This window comes from Neofelis nebulosa, chromosome 3 (assembly GCF_028018385.1).
Source record: "Neofelis nebulosa isolate mNeoNeb1 chromosome 3, mNeoNeb1.pri, whole genome shotgun sequence".
Lineage (NCBI taxonomy): Eukaryota > Metazoa > Chordata > Mammalia > Carnivora > Felidae > Neofelis > Neofelis nebulosa.
The window spans coordinates 150066460-150090778 of record NC_080784.1 but is presented as its reverse complement, the minus strand read 5'-3'; the positions used below and the strand labels follow the sequence as shown (position 1 = coordinate 150090778).

General features: G+C 37.5%; 1 protein-coding gene across 1 annotated transcript; it reads left to right on the top strand.

Moving 5' to 3' along the window:
* The first annotated feature begins 753 nt into the window (after positions 1–753).
* On the top strand, positions 754–23179 carry AMBN (ameloblastin). The gene is made up of 13 exons (XM_058723326.1): positions 754–780; positions 1262–1443; positions 1508–1673; positions 11624–11692; positions 14187–14237; positions 15554–15601; positions 16101–16211; positions 17616–17852; positions 19008–19046; positions 19542–19601; positions 19696–19740; positions 20185–20229; positions 22490–23179. Exons 1-13 carry the CDS (start codon positions 754–756, stop codon positions 23024–23026), a joined length of 1617 nt encoding a protein of 538 aa, XP_058579309.1. The 3' UTR covers positions 23027–23179.
* The last annotated feature ends 1140 nt before the right edge of the window (positions 23180–24319 follow it).

Here is a 24319-nt window from a genome sequence, read left to right as displayed (position 1 = left end):
TTTAACATTTATGCTACATCAATAATTTGCATTATTTGCATGCTTGCAATGTACCAGACACTGTTCATTTACTCCTATGTAGATTCCTTTATTAGAATTGCCCAAGACACACAGCTAGAGAATTATGAATCTCTATCCCAGCCTGACCACGCTGACCCCAGAGCCCATGTTGTTAGCAATTAAGCACTCTGTACCTTATCTTCTTTCACATGATAAGCCTTTTCATAATAAGGCTAATTCATGTATCAGTGTCAAGTATGGTGTCTTTAACTAGACTATGACATTTTTGAGGAACAGGAGCTTGGGTATCTCTTTATTGTCATTAAATTTAATATGATATTCTGTTTGTAGTAAGCCTTTAATAAATCTTCTTCAACAAACTGAGCAACTGACTAGCACAGGATATGTTTCCTGACTTGCTTTCTAATTATATACACCAGAGACTTCTTCTGAGCAGGGGGAAAAATTGCCATTTCTACAGTAAAACTGACTCTGATGTCATCACATAAGGTCAATGTGTGAAGACCTGAAGTCATTCTGTATTGACTTGTGGTCAACTCTCCCATTCTTCCAAAAGTCCCTGTGAAGTGGGTTTATAATGGCTATCACCTGGCAGGTAATAATCCAGAAGAGAAACAAATGAATCATCATTTTCATATACAAAGCAAGCAGGTGTTACTTGGCAAGCTGCCAAGAACTGCTGTATCTGTTGCACATACTTCTGCTATAAACTCCCTTGTTTGCAAAGGATCAATGCAAATTGATTCACGGTCAGTCCAGGTATGTGACTTTGGAGTCCACCATGCAGAGAAGGCAAAAGGGATAGAAAATGAGCTCAGCGTGATTCTACGTGTATACAAAGTATAACAGCAAGAAATCACTGTGAAATATAAAGCCTTTATATGAAAGACATCTTAACTTACATATGTTTTAATGTCTATCAAAAAAATTTACATCAAACATGGCAAGAAGTTAATCTGTATGCTATATAAAGTGTTGTATAATAAATGCTCCTTGCACTGGGTGTTGTATGGAAGCCAATTTGACGATAAATTATGTTACAAAATTAAAAAAATAATTAAAGAAATAAATGTTTCTTGATATATAGAAACACAAGTTAATAAGAACATCAATTTCCTGTGGCTAATAAGCAAAAACATGAATACAAAAGTGGAAATATGGTGGTAAATAAATAGGTGAGGAAAATATTTAAACTTGATAGTGATCAAAGAAATGCAAATTAAAACACCTCTGCGAACAGGGGGAGCGGTGCTGGGCGTGCAGGCCCAAGCCTGCCTCCCCGGGGCGCAGCCTCCGCACCACCATACCCCTTCTTGCCCTGGCCCTGGGGGCTGAGGGTCAGCGCTTCCTGAGGACGCTGCAAGCTCTGCTCTCCCCGCGTAAATTGACAGACAGACATGAATGGATAACAACAGAAAAATGGTATCAGAACAGTGGGAATCAGCAATTTTGCACAGGAAGTTTTGGGAGATGTTGTTTACTGTAGCCTGCCTGAAGCTGGGACCACACTGAACGAACAAGATGACTGTGGTGCATTGGAATGTGTGAAAGCTGCTAGTGAACTCTATTCTCCTCCATCAGGAGAAGTAACTGAAATGAATGAAGCTCTTGAGGAAAATCCAGCACTTGTCAACAAATTTTGCTATCAAGATGTCTGACTGATCAAGATAACACTCAGTACTCCTTCAGAACTGGTGAGACACATGTAAAATCTATTGAGTAGTGAAAATGGAACCCCTAAATAAACTAGTATCAAACAACTTAATCTAGCATAGTTGTTTTAAATTAGTGGTGCATAGAGGATTTAAAATAGCAATTTTTAGCAGTACCAGTGGAAAAAGAAACTACTTGCAACAACTTATGATTGCAGATAAACACAATATGCATCTTTTTTGCAACACCCTATGATTTTTAGGCTAGGCTCCAGTTACAATATTCAGAATCCTGAAATTGCCTGTGGTCAAAAACTAGTTATAAAAATTATGTAATTCAAAAAATAAAAAGAATAAAAATTTTGTAATTCAAGGATGACTTTTAAGCCTTAGGGAATATTGTAACTTGCTTACATCTAACCTTGGATTGGGGTCAAAATACTTAAATGACCAGTCCATTGGAAGTAACTGGCAGTGGAGAAAGGTTTGTTAGTTGTATAGTATCAGATAAAGAATGATACTATCTTAACTGTGCAATATACTGTGCTTGCTGGTGCTATTTTTTTTTAATTTTTTTTTAACGTTTATTTATTTTTGAGACAGAGAGAGACAGAGCATGAACGGGGGAGGGTCAGAGAGAGGGAGACACAGAATCCGAAACAGGCTCCAGGCTCTGAGCCGTCAGCACAGAGCCCGACGCGGGGCTCGAACCCACGGACCGCGAGATCATGACCTGAGCGAAGTCGGCAGCTTAACCGACTGAGCCACCCAGGCGCCCCTGGTGCTATTTTTATATGGTGAAGCAACAGTCTTGCAGGAAGATAAATAGTTTAATAATAAAACATTCAACTTCTTTGTTAAAAAAAGAAAGCACCAAGTTATCATCACAAGAAAAAAATGTAACTATGGTGACAGGTATTAACTAAATTTCTCATGGTGATCATTTGCAATATATGCAAATGTCAAATCATTACATTGTATACCTGAAACAAATATAATGTCTCATGTCAATTATACTTCAATCAATAAAAATATAAAGCAAAAACAACAACAAAACCCACCACAAAACACTGTATTACACCCATTAAATGATGGGAAAATATTAATTAGGTGAACAAATTCTGACAAGTGAATTGCTATACATACGTTGCTGGTAGCATATCAACTTAGATAATTCAGCAATACTTATCAAGAGTCAAGGGGTGCCTGGGTGGCTCAGTCAGTTAAGCGACAGACTTCGGCTCAGGTCAAGATCTCACATCTCTGTGGGTTCAAGCCCGGCATCAGGCTCTGTGTTGACAGCTCAGAGCCTGGAGCCTGCTTCCGATTCTGTGTCTGCCTCTCTCTGTGCCTCCCCTACTCATGCTGGCTGTCTCTCGCTCTCTCTCTCTCTCTCTCAAAAATAAACATTAAAAATTTTTTAAAAGTCATACAATTATGCATGCTTTGAACAAGGAATCATATTCATGGTAAATTATACTAAGAAAATAATTCAAAATATAATTTTTTAAAATATTTACTAACCAAAATATCTATGGTGAAAAATTAGAAACAATCAAAGATCAAAAAATTAGAGTCTTGGAGCACCTGGGTGGCTCAGTCAGTTAAGCGTGCGACTTCAGCTCAGGTCATGATCTTGTGGTTCATGAGTTCAAGCCCCACATGGGGCTCTGTGCTGACAGCTCAGAACCTGGAGCCTGCTTCAGATTCTGTGTCTCCCTCTCTCTGCCCCTCCCCTGCTCATACTTACTCACTCACTCTCTCTCTCTCAAAAATAAACATTTTTTAAAAATCTTAAAAAAAAAAATAAGAATCTTGAGACACCTGGGTGGCTTAGTAGGTTAAGCATCTGACTCTTGATCTCAGCTCAGGTATTGATCTCAGGGTTATGAATTCAAGTCTGGGTTCTGTGCTAGGCATGAAGTTTACATGGAAAAAAATTAAAAAAATAAAAAGGAGTCTTGAGCATCAGTCTGAGGAGCTGTTACTCACATAATTTAAAATATAAGATTTATCCCTGTAGCTAATTAATACTTATAGAGCCTAAAGCCTAATATAAAATTATACCTACACTATCATCATAACTATGCTGAATATGAATCCAACATATGTAAGTACTGTCAGAGAAAAAAATGAAATCATTTGATAAGGTAGTAAAATCCTATCTAATATGTCTTTCTTTTATATTCATATAATTATTACCATCACCATGTTATTTTTCTGGTTATTGCCCTTGATTATGAAACAAATAGAAGCCAATAAAAATACTACTTTCTGATATTGTCTGCAGTTTTCAAAATAACTTTGACTATATTATTAGAGGGAAATAATTCAAATTTGATTCTAATGCTATAAGACTATATGGTAACAAGTATTAATAGATTTCACAAAAATTTATTTTCCATATTTTGTAACATTAAAAATCAGACCTGGGAATGCAAGCTGGTGCAGCCACTCTGGAAAACAGTATGGAGGTTCCTCAAAAAACTAAAAATAGAACTACCCTACGACCCAGCAATTGCACTACTAGGCATTTATCCAAGGGATACAGGTGTGCTCTTTTGAAGGGACACATGCACCCCAATGTTTATAGCAGCACCATCAACAATAGCCAAAGTATGGAAAGATCCCAAATGTCCATCGATGGATGAATGGATAAAGAAGATGTGGCATATATATATACAATGGAGTATTACGTGGCAATCAAAAAGAATGAAATCTTGCCATTTGCAACTACATGGATGGAACTGGAGGATATTATGCTAAGTGAAATTAGTCAGTCAGAGAAAGACAAAAATCATATGACTTCACTTATATGAGTATTTTAAGAGACAAAACAGATGAACATAAGGGAAGGGAAACAAAAATCATATAAACACAGGGAGGGGGACAAAACAGAAGAGAATCATAAATATGGAGAACAAACTGAGAGTTATGGGAGGGGTTGTGGGAGGGGATATGGGCTAAATGGGTCATGGGCACTAAGCAATCTACTCCTGAAGTCATTGTTGCACTATATGCTAATTTGTATGTAAATTTTAAAAAATAAAAAATTAAATTAAAAAAATCAGATATAAACATTATCCCAAACCAACATGATAATGGGCTCTATAAAACCCTAAATAATAACAGTCAATGTGGTGGCCTAGCAGTCAAGAATATGGTCTTTGGAGATTGACTCCTGAAGGACATTCTATCCTTTCTAAATCCCAGTCATCACAGTATTTATCTCATGACAAAATGAAGTGCATCATGAAGATGAACTAAGAAAAAATGTAAAGCACAGCATGTGGTACATGTTAAGTGGTCAATAAAATAACCTATTAATATTATATACAGTAGACATTAGTGTAAGATCCATGAAAATTTTATTATTCCTTTTATTATGCCAACATACAAAATCAACTTTAAAACTTGGCCTTCCTTGACATGACCATATTCTCCACTCTTCTTCCATTCCAGCTTAATGCGTGACACTCCATCAGATTCTTTCCCTGGAAAACTTAATACTTATCAATTGATTCAGACATCAGATACTGATTGGGCATTTTGACAAATAGCCTTCAAGGCTCAGCATGAAACTATCCTCCTCATACCTGACCCCAAAGCCTCAAAGGATTTCTCCAACCTCAAAAAGTTTAGAGCATTCTTCTATTAGCAGTTTCCCAACCTCACAACTAATGACATCTCAAGCTGGATACTTGTTTTTGTGAGGGGCTTTCCTGTACATTTTAGGATGTTTAGCAGCATCTCTGGTCTCTACTCACTAGATGCCACTAACAAATTCCACCCCCCCCCCTTCCCTGCCAGCAAACTGTAACCACCAGAAGTAGCCTCTTGTCCCCCAGACATGTTCTGTGTTGGGGCAAAATCATCCCTAATTGAGAATCACAGTTCTATAGCATTATTATTTTAGCAGTTAATCCATGTGGGACCATCCTTTTTGATATTATATAGGCTTTTTAATTAAATTATTGTTGGTTTGCTATATGTCTCATTAACTATTTTTGTGTATTTCTCTTCTTTGAGTTATTTGCTGATAAATTTCTGACAAGTAGGTGTACTGTATTATACTCCTTTGTATCTAGCAATGATTGATTGATCAATGTCATCTACTATTGAATGACTCATTCATTCTGGCATGGTTCATAAGAGCAAGATGCCTGTGTCTAAATTCTGGTCCCACCGCTCACTAACTGTCATTTTGGGTAATTTAGTTCACCTCTCTGTAGATCAGTTTTCTCTTTGTATAAAAAGGGGAGAATAGGGGCGCCTGGGTGCCGCAGTCGGTTAAGCGTCCGACTTCAGCCAGGTCACGATCTCGCGGTCTGTGAGTTTGAGCCCCGCGTCAGGCTCTGGGCTGATGGCTCGGAGCCTGGAGCCTGTTTCCGATTCTGTGTCTCCCTCTCTCTCTGCCCCTCCCCCGTTCATGCTCTGTCTCTCTCTGTCCCAAAAATAAATAAAAAACGTTGAAAAAAAAATTTAAAAAAAAAAAAAAGGGGGAGAATAGTATCTTCTTCAAAAAGTCATTTGGAGGATTAAATAAATTAATATATGTAGAACACTAAAATAATGCCTGCCCATAGTAAATACTATCCAAATATTACCAATTATAATGTGAATATAACGTCAAAGGATACAACTTAGTGGAATGAGTGATTTCTGTTCCCACAGGAATATTTTATGTGTTTGAAAAAATATGATAATCTATCCAAAAAATTAGAAGATCATGTGCAAAGTAAAACGTGAAGATCTATAACAAGCAATTTGTCACAATGTAGTGTATGAATGGTTGTCGAATGACTGACAAATATTTGGAGTCAGAGAAGAGAACATCACAGTGGAGTAGAAAGTGGGGGAAAGAGTCACCAAAGAGGTAAAAATGGAGTGGAACTTTGAAAACAAGCTGTGAAGAGATAAGAAAAGAGGTTAGGCAGAGAGAAAGGTTCAATAAAAGCCTCAAGAAGAGACAAACCATGGCACATTCTGGAGAGACTGAGTAAACAAGTCTGGCTGGAGTAGAAGGTTGAAAGGGACCATGTGTGAGAACAAAGCAAAAATCAAAGTCCATGTTTTGTCCCATGCAATCAACATGCTCATTAGCAATTAAAATCATAAGAATGATACATTTTAGTTCATTGTTATAACTAACATAACTGCCTTTGGTGGCTAGAATAGTCACAGCCAAGGCCCATAGTCCAATATGAAGTAGATATGCACCATAGATTTCTTTATTTCAACAAGAACAATAACTCATGATCACTGAATATTTTCTGCATACCAAATAGTGTGCTGAGCACTTAATATTCATTAATATGCTTAACTTAAATAAATTAAATTAAATTAATGCCATCCTATGGTAGACCACATTTCACAGATTAAATAATTATACAAAAATACTGTATATATTCAAGTTGAGTGGCTCACCCAGTATCACATGGTTAATGTCATGGAAGGGTTTTCAAAAGCTGTGCTCCAGCTACTGTACTGACATTTTCCACAGGATCTTCTTTATCTAGCTTTTTCTTTATAAGTTTTTCTGTACATGTCCCCTCATGTATCTCAGATCTTCTGCCATTCTGAGCTTTTTTATTTTTGCTATACTCCGGACACAGCATTTTTTTTAATTTGTTACTCTCATTTTTTTTAAGTAAAGGTATGGTCTTGATCAACATGACATAGTAGCCATCAGCTGTAGTACTTCCTTAATGTCTATCATCACTGCTACACATTGATATGCTCATGCTAATTTACAGATTTCTTTGTAATTAAATTCCTTTTAATTAGGATGTATTAGGATTGTGTTTGCTAACTTTCCCAGTAACATAAATCAAAAATAAAAAGCTGTTGACTTGGGGCGCCTGGGTGACTGTCAGTTAAGGGTTCGACTTTGGCTCAGGTCATGATCTCGCGGTCCATGAGTTTGAGCCCTGCATGTCAGCTGTGCTGACAGCTCAGAGCCTGGAGCCTGCTTCTGATTCTGATTCCCTCTCTCTCTGCCCGCCCCCCTCCGCTCTCATTCTGTCTCTCTCTTCTCTCTCAAAAATAAGCATTAAAAGATTTTTTTAAAAAGCTGTTGACCAGATGCAAAATGTTTACTTCAACTGATTACAACAATCATGATTACTATCCCAATGTACAGTCTTGCATAAAATGGGAGATGAAATTGGAAAGGTGAATGGACATGTTAATTTGACTGTCTAGTTATAGAGGGTGAAATTTACATTATAGCTTTAGGGGTCCTTAAAAAGTTTTTGAGTGGAGCTGTGAAATGCTGAAACCAATATTTTAGGAAGATAAATTGATGTGGGTATGCAGGAAAGTGGAGGAGAAAGAAACTAACACAAACATCTGGAAAACAGTAATCCAGGACTGAGTGTGAAGGTCATTTTTAAAGGGTAGAAGCAACATCATTTATAGTATATTAAGTATTTAGCTTAAGAGAAAGGCAGAATATATGAATTCTATGAAAACATCATCATTAGCCTATCATGATCATGCTCATAAACTGTAAAAGACATATTCACACACATCCCATTTTCCTGGTTAACAGTCAACTAGGAAGCTTAATCCCATGGATTCAGCATCAATTTCTATGCAGACGAAATGCCTTCCATCAAGTCCCTTCTCTACCCTCTTTGGAACTCATACACCTAACTGCCACTGCTCCTCTTTTTTAACACACACACACACACACACACACACACACACACACACACACACAGTGTCTCTGTGGTGTTTCATGTAGCTTCTCCCACTCAAAGAACAAATCACCCACTTACTGAACACCCACTATATGGCAGCCGCTGTATCTTTATCATCTCACCAAATCTTCAAAACAAACCTATGGTCGTAAATGATCAGCCTTATATAACAAAGGAAGGAACTAGGGCTCAGAGAGATTAGAGGACTTGATCAAGCACCAGAACTGGAATAGAGACAAATGGGAAAGGTGGGGTCAAAAATAATACTTTTTTTGCAAAAACATTTTACTATTTACAAAACATATTTACATTCCTTATTTCTTTACATCCTAAAAATAATTCTGTTATCAATAGGAAATGGGTTTTATCAGGAACAATTTCTTGGATATCATTATTTTAAGATGTTAAGCCTACACTTAGGTATGAAGACATCTTTTCTCCAAAATACCAGCTTCCTCGGTGTTCCCTGTAATTGGTAAGATCCCTATTCCCCTAAAGAGTATACTGACTCATCCCTTCTTAGGAAACCAATCTTAAATTCTTACCCCTACCACATCTGAAATCACACCTTTGGAAAGATAAGGAGGGGCAGAGAAATAACAAAAGCAGTTAAAGTCTAATCCACATCCAAGACATCTTTATCTGTTCCTGGAGAAAAACCCATCCATGTTGACATTAGCCTTTTAAGTGACACAGATATGACTAACCTGGCTTGGTACTAAATGCCTGAAAATAAGTCTATCTAAAGATTGAGATAAGGGTGCCTGAGTGGCTCAATCTGTTAAGCATCTGACTTCAGCTCAGGTCATGATCTCACAGTTCATGAGTTTGATCCCTGCATCAGGCTCTCTGCTGTCAGTACAAAGTCCACTTTAGATCCTGTGCTCCTCTCTCTCAATCTCTCTCTCTCTCTCTCTCTCTCTCTCTCTCTCTCTCTCTGCCCTTCCTCCTCTCTCTCTCTCTCTCTCTCTCTCTCAAAAATAAATAAGCATCGGGGCGCCTGGGTGGCGCAGTCGGTTAAGCGTCCGACTTCAGCCAGGTCACGATCTTGCGGTCCGTGAGTTTGAGCCCCGCGTCAGGCTCTGGGCTGATGGCTCGGAGCCTGGAGCCTGTTTCCGATTCTGTGTCTCCCTCTCTCTCTGCCCCTCCCCCGTTCATGCTCTGTCTCTCTCTGTCCCAAAAATAAATAAAAAACGTTGAAAAAAAAATTTTTAAAAAAAAAAATAAATAAGCATCTTTTTAATCTTAAAAAAATAAAATAAAATAAAGAGTGAAATGAAACTAGTGCCCATTGACCTGATTGGTTCACGGAGAATGTTTTGACTTATGTCCCTCTTTCCCCAAAGAACATGCACCAAAGGTTTACCTGAAGTGATTCTCTCAGAAGGTCCAATTAAAATTTCTTAACAAAAGCTTGGCTAACTCTAGTCTATTATCTTCAGATAAAAAACTATCTAGGAAATTCTGAGGAAAACATTATAATGTACTCATTATCCATCTAATATTTTCATTTTCTCTTTCAATCTCAGAACATTATGTTATGATTCCTTCTAGAGTGTTGGGGTAAGGGAGGGAAGATACATTTACTATAACAAGTATGAGGGTGAAAATCTTGAGAATGTTGGCACTGGGTCACTAGCTTTATCTGCAGATAAAAACCTGAACAAAATAGATAATGGTTAATTTTGCACCTATTTTACATATATTTCCTTCAGCTCACCAAAATGATTGTCTTCAGAGCTTATGTCCATTATTCCTTTACTGTCCTCCCTGCAATTGAGTTCTCTGAATAAATACAAGGGTTGGTTTACAATTAAAAATAATGAGACTCTACTGGGCCAATGTCCTTGCATGCAATAAAAGGGTGTGGGCTAAATTACAGGAGCAGAGTTTGGTTTTTTTCCCCGTTTTGCTTCACTTTGATTGGTGGATTGGCGCTTTAAATAAAGGTTTCTGGTCTTCCCTGAATGAGAGATACAGAGCGAGTCCTAGGCACAGACGAGAAAAAATTTTAATCTTCTTTTCTTAGAACTGTCTTGGTTGGCATCACCAGGCCCTGAGAACACAGTGCATGTCAACATTGAAGGTAAAATGTGATTTTATGATTTCCATGTGATTCCTGTAAGTTCTTTTTTCCTATCTCCAAGTAGCTTTTATACAGAGGATTTTTGTTTGTCACCAGAAGCTGAATAATAGTTTATTGTAAACCATTAGCATGTTCCAGAGAAGACATGCCTAATATCTTACCAGCTAAGAAAAAAGACTATAGACTTTTTTTTTCTTTTTTTCTTTTCTTTTTTTTTCTTTTTTACTATTTGTGATTATTAGTGACAGCGCCTAATTTAGAAAGGCATTAGAAGACAAGCAAATTTCTTGGGTAGGCAGATTTCTGTTCATATAAGAGTAAAGAGGCTTTTCAACTTCTAGAATAAACTTAAAGAGATAATTCATTTTAGAAACAGGAAAACTCAGTTTTGAGACATATTTCCCACTAATATCAAAGGCATTTAAAATATTCAGTTCATTCTTACTTTTTTAATATTTATTTATTTGGGGGGAGAGCCCAAGTGGGGGAGGGGCAGAGAAAAAGGGGACAGAGGATCTGAAGCAGACTCTTCACTGACAGCAGTGAGCCTGATGTGGGGCTTCACCTGGAAGATCATGACCTGAGCCGAAGTCAGACACTCAACCAACTAAGCCACCCAGGCATCCCTCATTCTTGTTTTTTAAAAGATAAGTTTTGTTATGTTTATCTGGATAACTGAAACATAGAGTGATATATTCTAATATATCTGCAAATAAAGGTTTGCTATAAAATAATCATTGTATTATATTTCAAATGCATTTCAAAATGTACTCTGGAGAGAAAGTATAACATCCTGTGAATGATACTTAATAGACCAAAATTTCACATAATGGAACGGATTTTCAAATTCATAATTCATTTTATGAAATGAAACACAGCATTTAAAGAACACAGCACAAAGGTTGTTCCTATATGTTCATTTAGGTTGTAACTCCATAAAAAAAAATCACTTAGATATTTTTTTAATTGATTGTCAATTCATTCCAAAAACTAGTAAGCATAAATAAGTTTAGAAACATTTGTGTTTTATTTTTATTTTTGTTTTCTTGAAACTGATTGTTTTGGAAGAACAGAGATGTGGCTCATTTGAAATATTGCCTTTTAACCATTCTGAAATAAAAATTCATCTGATTTAATTCTCCAACCCAATTCTGTTTCAGATCCCACTTTCCAAAATGAAGGACCTAATACTGATCTTTTGCCTCCTGGAAATGAGTTCCGCAGTGCCGGTAAGTCATAGGTTTCTAGATTTTCTAGATTCTTGGATGCTAAACAGTACTGAAAGACATGGTCTGAAGTTCGTGCATGGACTCATTTGAATTAATCCAGTGGTAGAGTTCCTACTGAGTCAAAGGTCATAGGTGTCCAGACATCAGCTTACCATCTGAAAGCAGTAGGTCAATGTAATTTTTTTATTCAAAAAGATATTAAAATATTCTGAAGAAAATTTTGAAGTCTTATTCCATTCATTCAAATATAAAAGACTTATGTAGCCTCTGCAATGCCATGGCACAATTTTATTATAACCACTTGTGGCCGTTGTGCAATTGAAATGGAGAAGAAATTTCTCCAAAAAAGTAAAGTCTATTTTCTTCATTTTTAAAAGAATAATATTAGCCAAATTATGATGGTTGCAAAACAGAGCTAAGTAATTCCATTTGAAGCTAGTAATTAAGTAATTAACCAACAGATTTGCCTCATGGGGGAGATATTATATGACTGAGAGTTGAAGTTTCTTAAATCAAAACATGCTGTGGCAATGGGGCTAATTGTATGTTATAGTCTATACCTGGCTCATTCTAACATATGTTGATATGATCTCATGAATACAATCCTCTGGGTACTGAACTCTACCAGCCAATAGTATGTGTTTCTATTTTCATGAAGACTTTGTTCTGCTGCCATATGCATTTGGCAAAAATAGACTGAACACGTGACATGTATCCAGCAATGTGCTGGGCATTGGAGCCACAAAGGTAAGTTTGACATGATCTCTTGTCTTGAGGAACTCATAGTTGGACTTAAATAAACTTTCAAATATTTCAGTTCCCTGACAAAAAAAAAGATTAGCTACTTGGGTTTCTTAAAGTTAAATGTTTGGGAGAAAGGGGATAAAAACTGGCTACAAGGATGAAAGCCTCAACTCTGCGAATAAAAAGCGTTTCTATTCCATTACTCAACATGAACTTTAAGTGAAAGAAAAAGTGAAGCTGCCACCCTAGCTTACCTTTGTATAATACTGACCCTGGGGTCAGCCTCAGCCATCCACTGTCTAATACCTTGACACTCCTGGAACTTATGCTGGCCCACACCTGTGTCAATCAGGTCCACCCTGAGGGACATGACAATTGTTTAGGATTGCCGACTGACTGCCTGTCAAGTTAGATGTTCTACTTTTACTCCCTCCTTGGAAATGTACCCTCTGTCCATTTACATTCATGTAAATTTGGTGTTAATTCATGACTTGGAGTAAATGGAAAGGAAAGTATACTTTGTAGTTGAATCTGTCCAAGATACCTTATTTGTGTACTGGCCACTGGGAGGAAGGAAGGCTTTACTCTCACAGTCCCCCAAAATGCTGAACAATCTGCTCACTACACACACACACACACACACACACACACACACATCAGTCTTCCTGTCTACACAACTGATCTTTTTCTCTGCTTAGAGTATTTGCTACACATTTATAACTCTTTTTCTGCTATCCATTTCCAAAACTGAATTATTTGGAGCAATTTGCACCATGACTAAGAGGGCAAGATTTTACTTGTATAAAAAAGCGGAAAGTGGAAGGTAGATAACACACTCAGGAAACTATTCCTCAACTTCTTACTCATGAAAAAAAAATCCCAATATATTTAGTAGACTCTCCATAAATATTTGTGTATAAATGAAGGAAAGAAGGCATTGAGAACCTGGGACCCTGGAAAGTAAGGATTTCCAAAGAACCAAAGACCCTCAAAATCCAAAGTACTCTAATTCTTACTCTTCCATCCTCCATTTTTTTTTCTACTGGTATTTATGCATATTAACAAAGATTGCTTTAGAAAGAAAAATATCTTACACTTTAAAAATCTAGTTGTAAGTATAACTATATTTTTAACAACTTTTAAATGAATACATTAAGTATAATAAAACTTGACTTTTTTTAAAGTGTACATTTTGAATATGATCAAAAAATATAAACACAGATCAACAGATTTATACATAAAATAATTTTTCATAAATGACGGAGCATTTGTTGAAACCCCTTGAATGGATGGCAAGTTAGGTTTTGCATGTGCTCTTTGCTGAATGCCATGATTCCATGCCACATTCCATGAACCAGAAGCACGTAAGCTTGGCAAAACCACAAGAAAACTGACCTTAAGTTTGTCCCTTTTGCTTACCTATAGGATAATTTCTTTAAGAATACAAAGTATTCTTGGTTTTCTATTTTGTAGCTTTATCCTACACTGTATTTGTGCTCAATGTAATCTCAAAGTTAAAACAAAAATTTCTGCATTAAGATACAAAGGGTAGATGATCCATGTGGGAGCAAAGCCATTAAATATGATGTTAATTCTCCCAATTAATTTAAATTTTTCTTTATTCTGCTTAAAAATTCAAGTCAAAATCCCTCAGCTGGCCTTTATGCACTGGGCTAGGCTTTCTATTTCCAGTATGCATTTAGGGAAGGTTCTCACCAGATATCTCAAAATTATTCTTATTTCCGTCTAGATGTTTCCTCAGCAACCTGGAACACCAGGCATGGCTAGTTTGAGCCTGGAGGTATGTATCGTCAGAGTATTTACATGCAGTCTTTACATTTGTATGGTCTTGGTAAGAGAGAAACACCATGGTCAGGTTCTGTTTTCCTACTCAGAAGTCAGTGGCTTTCTAGAGAAGTTCCAGAGAAGCGTATGACATTTATTAGAAACTCATCTTCTCATTTTACTGCAATTTTAAACTCTCAGATATTTTACTCTTCAGAATGTCATCTGTGTGTGAATCAGATCAATACTAATATTTAATACCTAATATATATTACGTATACATTATATAATTACTATATTAATATAATTACTACATTAATTAAAACACATTGTTCTGAAGCCACAAATGGTTTACATTTAATTCCATCACCTTATAGTATTTTATATGACAATGTTCCCCTGAAGAGAATTTACCCCACAAAATGTGGTTGTTTATAAGAACTCCTGTAAATAACATTAACCTGGTTTTGTGGCACCTGCTTCATAGCCTATGTTTGTCTTGCCGAAGTTCTCATAACTAATAATACTCTGTTTAGAAAATCTCAGCACACCTGAAACATTTGACCATGTCAAAAGAAAATATTAACAGTTATGAATAAAAGAACATTTATGAGATTATAAATTTTTCATAAGACCTTGCAAAGTTTATTCATATCATGATAATCTAGGGGCAATTAATATATACATAGGCTAGAAGTTTATTTCAAACGGAAGCTAATTTCACAGAGTTACTTTTTTCTCACTTTCTAGCTTAAAAACAACTCAAAGCACTCTAAACCTCTTCCCATTAAATTGAAATTGACTTTCTGTTGAATTGGCAGCATTCTTGACCACCTATCCAGATACTCACCATTTTCCCCAGTGTGTTTTACATTTACTATTTTGAGGCCTTTTTATTTGGGAAGGAGGTAAGGGTGCTTTGTTTTGTCTTGTTTTTGTTTTGTTTGCCTGTTTGGAGATGGATTTATAAAAGGCAAAGTAAATTAAATGGGGAAGGGAGGAACGCGTCAATGAAACAATGTTCTCATGATTAAGTTTCTATTTCAATTGAATGAGCTATTTTCCAATGTTTTAATGTGACCTTTACTTAAATGATACCTTTTTCTCTTATTTGATTAATGATAAAAAGCAAACTCACTATTTTAATAGCAATAACAACAATGGCACAACCACATTTAACATTTCCACTCTTCAATGATGATTTGTGTCTATTTTATTTTATTCAGCTGACCCACTGCAAACTTTGTGCTAATACCATATATTGAGAAAATGGTTGTACCATATGAAAAGGAATATATGTGGCAAACACTAACCCATCTTTTTTCTTGATAGACAATGAGACAGTTGGGAAGTTTGCAGGGATTAAATATGCTTTCTCAGGTAACCTTATTTTCAAATATTTCTTATTGTAAGAATTAATGGTGGTGGTGGTAGTGATATTATTAATAGCAACATTGTAATTCATAAAATTTGTGAATAGATATTATCCTAAGTATTGAAAGAACAAATGAGTAATTGAGATAACCTAAAACAAAATAAGACCCTTGGATGGGATGGTAGGTAAAACAATATTTAATGTTCTTGAGTAAGAAAAAAATCCTTTCTAGTACTTCAGTTTTATTGAACAGCCCAAATTATGAGTGCTTAAAAAGCTAAATCTCAAGTAAGTTTATGGGAATCTTGCAGTCTGTCTTAGGATGGAAAGTAAGTCTATTGGAAGAGAGCATTTACCTGTCCACATTAAATTCACGATGTCACACTTACTTTGGCTGTCTCCACACTTTCTATGGATTTTGTAGAAAATGAAAACCAAGTTTAAGCCACTACTGAAATAAAAGCATGTTTTTTTTTTCTTTTTTTCCCCCCTGCATATCTTTAGTATTCAAGATTTGGTTTTGGAAAGTCATTTAATTCTTTGTGGATGCATGGTCTCCTGCCACCACATTCTTCTTTCCCATGGATGAGACCAAGGGAGCATGAAACTCAACAGGTAGGTTAATTGCATCAATGTGCTTGAAATTTCATGCTTAACAATATTTGCCTTCTCTAACTTATCATATACTAGCTACAGACAGATAATAATAATGAATAAAAAATTATTCAAGTATTAGCAAGTCAAAACTTATCATTGTTTTTAGTACTTAGGAAAAATTAAAATAAAGTGGTCCATACTTTCAACTTATTTGTATATTTATTTCAAATAGGAAGATATGGCCTCCAAAATATAAGAGGCCTATGTTAATGACATGAGCCATAACAAGAGAGAAACTATCTTCAAGATGGAAGCAGGCTATATCCTGGACAACTCTCATCTTAGTCAAGAGTCCCAAATAATTATTCAAAGTCACATTTAAAATGATGCCAAAGTCCTGGTTAAAATATCATGAACCCTACAGTAATCAATAAATACATCAATCAGTTAACCATTATTTTTTTGGTGCCTAATAAATGCATAAGCCAAATTATAGATTGGGAATGAAAATGAAAACATTTAAGAATGGCTCCAAGGTTCATGAAGTTTCAGATCTGATTGGGAGATAAGATAAGACAGTGTATTACAAGGTGCTAAATTATGAGGTATCGGTAATAAAAAGCCATAGAGTTTAGAGATGGGCAGTAGTTGAAGAGGCAAACCAGAGCCAGATTGTGGTGAGATTTCCATACCACTTTGAGGAGCTTGCAAATGATTTAAAAATAACAGGAAGCCATCCACCACAGTTAATTTCAAAAAGGAGCAAATAAACATGGTTGTTTTTAATAGCAACTTTTGATTCCAGTGTTCACAAGTAACATTATTCACCAAGCCACATTTAGTGGGACAATAAATAATGTTAGTAGTGACTGTTTCTCCACTTGATTATTTCCAAAATGGACTCCATGATGCAGGAATTTGATTGGTATTTTACTTAATTATCACTTCTCTCCTTTCATTAACTCAAAACATATATTATTTATCAAGTGCCAGGCACGTGTTAGGAACCATGTTAAGTGTTAGGGCTATAAAGTCAAAGAAGACATATTATTGTCTCTCAGTTGACGGTGGGCAAAGATATCATTGTAATCCAGTGAAAAAGTGGTAAAAGAGACATACCTAGAGGCAGCTTTGGGAACTCCGAGGAGGAAACAACCATTCTACCAGGAAGTCCAATAGTTTTCCATATTCTTCAGCACAGATAGTCCCAAAGGAAGTGGAGGAGACAGCCACACAAAAGACCGCCCCAATAACATTGACTTTACATAAATTGGTGCTTCCTAAATGAACATAAGCTTCAGGCCAATTCCCCGGACTCTCTTGCAAGTAGAAAGCTTCCCAAGCCCTTTTGTTTTAGAAATTCTAGACACCATAGTTCAGTGAGCTATCGCTTCCTGACACTCCTTTCAAATTTCTCTGCAGTATGAATATTCTTTGCCTGTACATCCCCCACCTCTCCCATCGCAGCCATCCCTGCAGCCTCAACAGCCAGGACAGAAACCTTTCCTCCAGCCTACTATTGTAACCGCCATCCAGGACGCAGCCCAGAAGGGAGGACCTCAGCCTCCAGTTTACCAGGGACAACCGCCCTTGCAGCAAGCAGAGGGGCCAATGCTTGAACAGCAGGTGGCACCATCAGAGAAGCCACCAAAGGCCGAGGTAATTCTTTCTCAAAAGTCCAATCAGGATTGCGCACTAACTCGAAGGAAAACTGATTTGCAGGGCATATTTAAATAATCGGAATTTTCAGGCATAATTTATGACAATACAAATATGTTTTTAAGCAGTTGACATATCTGTCCTTTGCCATTAGAAACAAGGCATGGATTCTAAAAAGATCCTGTGCCTCTTAGTTTCTTAGTCACATAAGATGAAAGCTTTCAGGGGAAATAGGACAGCCCAGAGAATTCTATGCTTCCTATCATCAGGATCTTTTTCAGCGTTGGAAGGACTGAGAAGACTGATTATCCCACAGCATTGCATGTAGTATTTTGGATTATTATTTCTCTATCTGGTGGAGAAAAAACAATCATGCAATAATGTAGAGAAAAGAGCAGTAGAAAGAAAAGGAAGCTACCATGTAACTAGTATGCTGCAGGCATTTGACATTCCCCCATGTCACCCTGAAGATAGATATTATCCTATAAATAATCCTTTTAAAATCCTATAAAGATAGATATTATCATCCTTTTTAAAAAGAAGACAGATTGGGGCGCCTGGGTGGCTCATTCAGTTAAGCGTCCAACTTCAGCTCAGGCCATGATCTTGCAGCTCGTGAGTTCGAGCCCCGCGTCAGGCTCTGTGCTGACAGGTCAGAGCCTGGAGCCTGCTTCAGATTCTGTGTCTCCCTCTCTCTGCCCCTCCCATGCTCATGCTCTGTCCTTCTCTGTCTCTCAATAATAAATAAACGTTAAAAAAATTAAAAAGAGAAGACAGACTTTGTGTCCTGCCTGACTAAATGAAGGTGAAAATCAGGAAATTCATTTTAGATTGCTTATTATAGTCATAAATAAGTTAAGAGTATGTCCAGTTCTGAGGCGCCTGGGTGGCTCAGTCGGTTAAGCATCAGACTTCGGCTCAGGTCATGATCTCACGGTCCGAGTTTGAGCCCCGTGTCGGGCTCTGTGCTGACAGCTAAGAGCCTGGAGCCTGCTTCAGATTCTGTGTCTCCCTCTCTCTCTGACCCTCCCCCGTTCATGCTCTGTCTCTCTCTGTCTCAAAAATAAATAAACATTAAAAAAAATTTAAAAAAAAAAGAGTATGTCCAGTTCTACTTTTATAGTTTAGTAATTTTAATATTCATCTATGATGCAGCTACCAGGAATGGATTTTGCTGATCCACAAGGACCATCAGTAAGTACAGATCTCAATGAGATACTTTATTAAGAAAAATATCTATACTTCAAGAAAGAAGAGGGGTGCCTGGGTGGCTCAGTCGGTTAAGCGTCCGACTTCAGCTCAGGTCATGATCTCATGGTTTGTGGGTTCAAGCCCTGCATCAGGCTCTGTGCTGACAGCTCAGAGCCTGGAGCCTGCTTCAGATTCTGTGTCTCCCTCTCTCTCCCTGGCCCTTCCCCACTTGCACTCTGTCTCTCTCTCTCTCTTAAAAATAAATAAACATTTTAAAAATAAACAAAAAGAAAGAAGAGTGAAAATGTTTAATTGCCCCATTCATTCATGAATATGAAGTATAATGGGTTTCTTTGTTTTCTTAAATATTAAATACTTATTTGTTAGACTAATCTACCGAAAATGCATTTCATATAACACTTAGAAATGGCTGTAATGGGAGGTTTGCCTGTATTATAGCAAAAATGAATTACTAATTCTGTTTTCTACCACTTAAAGGTGTTCCAAATAGCTCGTTTGATATCTCGGGGACCAATGCCACAAAATAAACCTTCTCCAGTAAGCTTTTAAAAAATATGCTTCTGCTTATAATTTACTTGAACATTTTTCCTTGGAAAATGCATTTTATGATGATTATTGTATTTATATTTAGCTTTATCCAGGAATATTTTACATGTCCTATGGAGCAAATCAATTGGTAAGTCTGTAACCTACAAAAAATATCATTTTAAATTAAATATTATCTTAAGAGCTATAGTTATAAAAATCTAGGCTTCACACAAAAGATTCCATATTCTCTGAGTGCCTAATAGCAACTGAAATGTCAAGGAGGCACACTTTCTATTTGAGTAACTCTAGCCAGATACACACACACACACACACACACACACACACACACACACACACATATATACAACAGCATTTAGGAAAGGTAAATTTTCTATCTGAATTATCCAACTTGGCTCCATGCATTTAATAATGACTCACCTCTACACTTTACCCTGCTGTTGGACACGGCATTAACTTTAAGGTTTAAGGAAAGGTTAACTTTTTACTTTACTTTTAACTTTGTCTTGAGTAGCTAATGGGATAATAGGAACCTACTGACTGGTAATAAGATGCACTGTTTCTTTTTGAACAGAATGCTCCTGCCAGACTTGGCATCATGAGCTCAGAAGAAATGGCGGTGAGTAATGTCCTCAAACTGTTATGAAAATAGTGGTCAGGGCAGAACAGTCACAAAAGACTTGCTGCAAGAGGCATTGGCCATAAATGTCACTGGATATACAGCACAGGACTCAGATTGTTCCACTCAGAAACCAAAACCTTGATTCTTAGGCAACATGCAAAGATTTCGCCAGGTTTCCATCTAGTCACTTCTGAGTCACGACCATTCTAGAACATAAGATTTTGCCCTGTTTCTTTAATATAAGCAGAGGAGAAACCTTTCCTGAAAGGCCATTATCATTGAATGGCATATGCTTCAAACCAAAAAAAAGACACGCATGATTTGTACAGAGTTCCCATTTCTTCTCAGACCAAATAAATTCAAAAGAACAAATTCAACAGCTTTGCAAACAACTTAGACCTCGACATTGAGAGATAAAAAAGAAAAAGAAAACAACTCTATGTATTATGTTATCCTCACCCCAAGTATAGCCACCATCTGTCACCACACAACACTGTTACAATGTTGTATACATGAACCTAATGTGACGGACGTTGTGTGTCAACTATATTCAGATAAGAAAAAGAAAACTAACCAAGTTTAAAAGGTGATTAGTGTAAAATTCAAAGTGCGTTAGTAAGTTAATTTGAGCATATTCTTTTTCTATTATCCATGCATATGACAACTTTAAATTTTGAGACCAGTAGACTTGCACAATTTCATATTTTCCCCCAGAAATTTCTACCTGTTACCTCTGGTAGAGGACAAAACAAAAGAAAACAAATACCATACTAAATTAAATTGTTATCAACTATAGATCCTATCAAATGAATAAATACTATAAATATGCTATCACTGAAAGAAAACTCTCATCCCAACATTCTTTTTTTTTTTTTTTAATGTTTATCTATTTTTGAGGGAAAAAGAGAGGCAGAGTGAGAGCAGGGGAGGGGCAGAGAGAGAAAGACACAGAATCCAAAGCAGGCTCCAGGCTGTGAGCTGTCAGCACAAAGCCAGACGGGGGGCTCAAGCTCACAAACTGCGAGATCATGACCTGAGTCAAAGTCAGATGTTTAACTGACTGAGCCACCCAGGTGCCTTTCTCATCCCAACATTCTTGAGTGCCTTGTATGAACTAGATGCATAGGAAGACACTATAGAGGCAAGATAAATTAGATAAGATTTCTGTTCTCAAGGAGTTTACTCTCTAATCAATGGGAAAGTTAGATACAAGGGCAGATAGTGTCAAAATGTTGTGATAAGGGCAAACAGACCTATAAGAGAGGTAAAGAGGAGAGGCAGGTAGCCCAGGCAAGGGGTTCACAGTGCCATCCCTCAAGGAGATGATGTGAGAAGCTGAGATTTAGAGAGTGGAGAGCCAAGAGAAGGTAGGAGAAAAGAATGCGGTATCCACACACTACCAACACAACTGGCTGAAAATTCAAGTAAGCGTTAATTATCATCTTATCATTTTATTTATTTATATTCTGCCTCATGCTTAAAAGATTTTGTAGTAGCTTATGAAAAGCCCCCAGTAAAGGTCACCAAAAAATTGAAGATAGAATTTAAAATGAGTAAGCGATTAATTAAATGAGATTACAAACATGCAAATTACAAAGCCCTACACAATCATTGTAAGTAGCCCAAAATTGGAGGCTGGATATTTTGGGGCAGCAAAGGCAGAAAAAAAGAGACCTGGTAAGTTCTACAATTCTAACCGTCCACAGGAAGAAAATATTTCAGTTCCTCCAGAGAGATCAAGCTTCTTTTTCTGACACATGTTCTAAAAATAAAAAGAAAGAAAAAGAAAAGGAAAATCTTAGAGAGGGCTTTGTTCATTTGAGAAATGATGTTGAGGTGGTTTTCTAACATACCCCTCAACAAACTCAGCAATGGGCCAGTTTTTGTTTGTTTGTTCATTTGTTTTATGATGGCATTGCCTATTTTGGCTGCTTATTGTTTTCTTAACATTAACTTTGAACTTCCGTTTGCCTGTAGACTTGGTTCTGCCCTGCTTCCCCACTTCTCTCCTTCCTGCTTTCATTCAGACTTGGCAAAGGGTCTCCACCTGCCTTCCACCTTTCCAGAAAAGTGCAGAATCCTCTCCTTTATATTTCAAAGCCAGTTTAGTGAGAAATGTGCTTACCCAAAGCTGTCAACTCACTCTTTGTTCCCTAACAGTTTTTTATGATTTCTAGGTGAATCTGACCAATTGTGATTCCGTGGTATACTTAATAGTAGGTGATAACAGTACCTTTGGTAAATGGTTTATTTCCAGGGAGGCAGAGGAGGCCCCATGGCCTATGGAGCCATGTTCCCAGGATTTGGAGGCATGAGGCCTAACCTTGGCGGGATACCCCACAATCCAGCCATGGGTGGGGATTTTACTCTGGAATTTGACACCCCAGTCGCCGGAACCAAAGGCCCTGAGAAGGGCGAAGGAGGTGCACAAGGCTCCCCCAGGCCGGATGTCAACCCGGCCGATCCGGAAAACCCAGCTCTCCTTCCAGAGGTAGCACCTGGTGCCCTGGGAGGGCTTCTTGCTCACCCAAAGGGCAACGACCCCAGCCTGGCAAGAGGTCCTGCAGGGCAGAGTGCAGGACCCCCCAGGGTCACCCCAGCAGAAGCTGACCCACTGATGACCCCTGGATTAGCAGATATTTATGAGACCTATGGCGCCGACGTGACCACACCCCTGGAAGAAACGCCCACAGATACCACAGCCATCCCAGACACTCAGCAAACATCCATGCCAGAAAACAAGGCCCAGCAGCCCCAGATCATGCATGATGTGTGGCATTTCCAAGAGCCCTGAGAGCTTTGAGATTATCAGCTACTTTCTGTATGCACAAGCTCCCCAGCTTTGTCCCTATAGTATATCTCTTTACTGAAACACTTACTACCCTGCCGCAGCAAAGGCGTTAAAAATGCTGAGCATATATTAATAAATACAAGTGGCTAGAAATAGTGTAGGTCCCCTTCTTGCTTTCATTCTCTTATTGAAATAAAATGTGTTGGCTTTCTCTGTGATTTAGAAATACTCTTAATGACATCAGAGCAAGTTTAAGGGTCTCTGCATGTGAAAATCGCTGTTTCTTAGCTGTCTTGGGCACTATAGAATTTCTCTCTCCAGCATGACACCGTCATATCCAGGAAATGCAACATTGCTTTGGAAATTTTTCTCCAAGCAAAGGCACACATTCTCAGAATTATGAGAGACACGATTCAAACATTATTAAACAGGGATGGGTGAACAATCCCTGACTGGTATTACTGGGTTTGGTAATATTGGATTTAAAATTCTCATTGTAGAGTATTTTATTTAATCTAGCAAAAACACTTAGCTTATTTTAAATAAAGAATTTTTCTCGTTGAAAATATCAGGAATTATATGTTTATTATTTACATATATTCAAATGGTTAAGAAAGGCATGCTCATTCCCTACCTTTGCTATTCTTTAACCCATTTTAATTTGTTCATTCTTTCATTGAAAGTTTATTGAGTATCTACCAATGTCCTAGGCACTGTGCTAGGCAATGGGCACACAGTCCCTTCCCTCACAGCTTACACTGCGCATGACTGACAAGAAGACAGACAACCACAGTTTTTGTTTTTATGACAAAAACAGCCATTCTGAACCTACTCAAGTATTTTACATACATTATCTCAACAATACTGCAAAACCCACAACATACGTGAAAAGTGCTATGAAAATGCCAAGCATGGTGGTGGGGGGGGGAGAAAAAAAAAAAAAAAGAAAGAAAATGCCAAGCACAGGGTGCTGCCGAAGCCACAGAGGAGACAGCCTCACCCAGCCGGAGAGGCATTGGAGGGGCTGGGAGGGATCAGACAAGTTTTCTCAGAACCGTTTGCAGAATAAGGCCTCCAAGAGGAAGAAACACAAGAAGAGTCATGTGGGTGCCACGTGAGATTTAGCTCATTCCTGTGAAGTACACTGTGGTAAAAAAGGGAATCAGCAAATGATTGCTACTTGTCACCAAAGCTAGATATTCAGTCAGGGTTATTTGCCTAACTTGACAGGTTCCGAGGCCAGTTCTGGTCACCTGTGAAAAGTAGCCTCCCACCCCATTCTGTCCACCCCCTCCC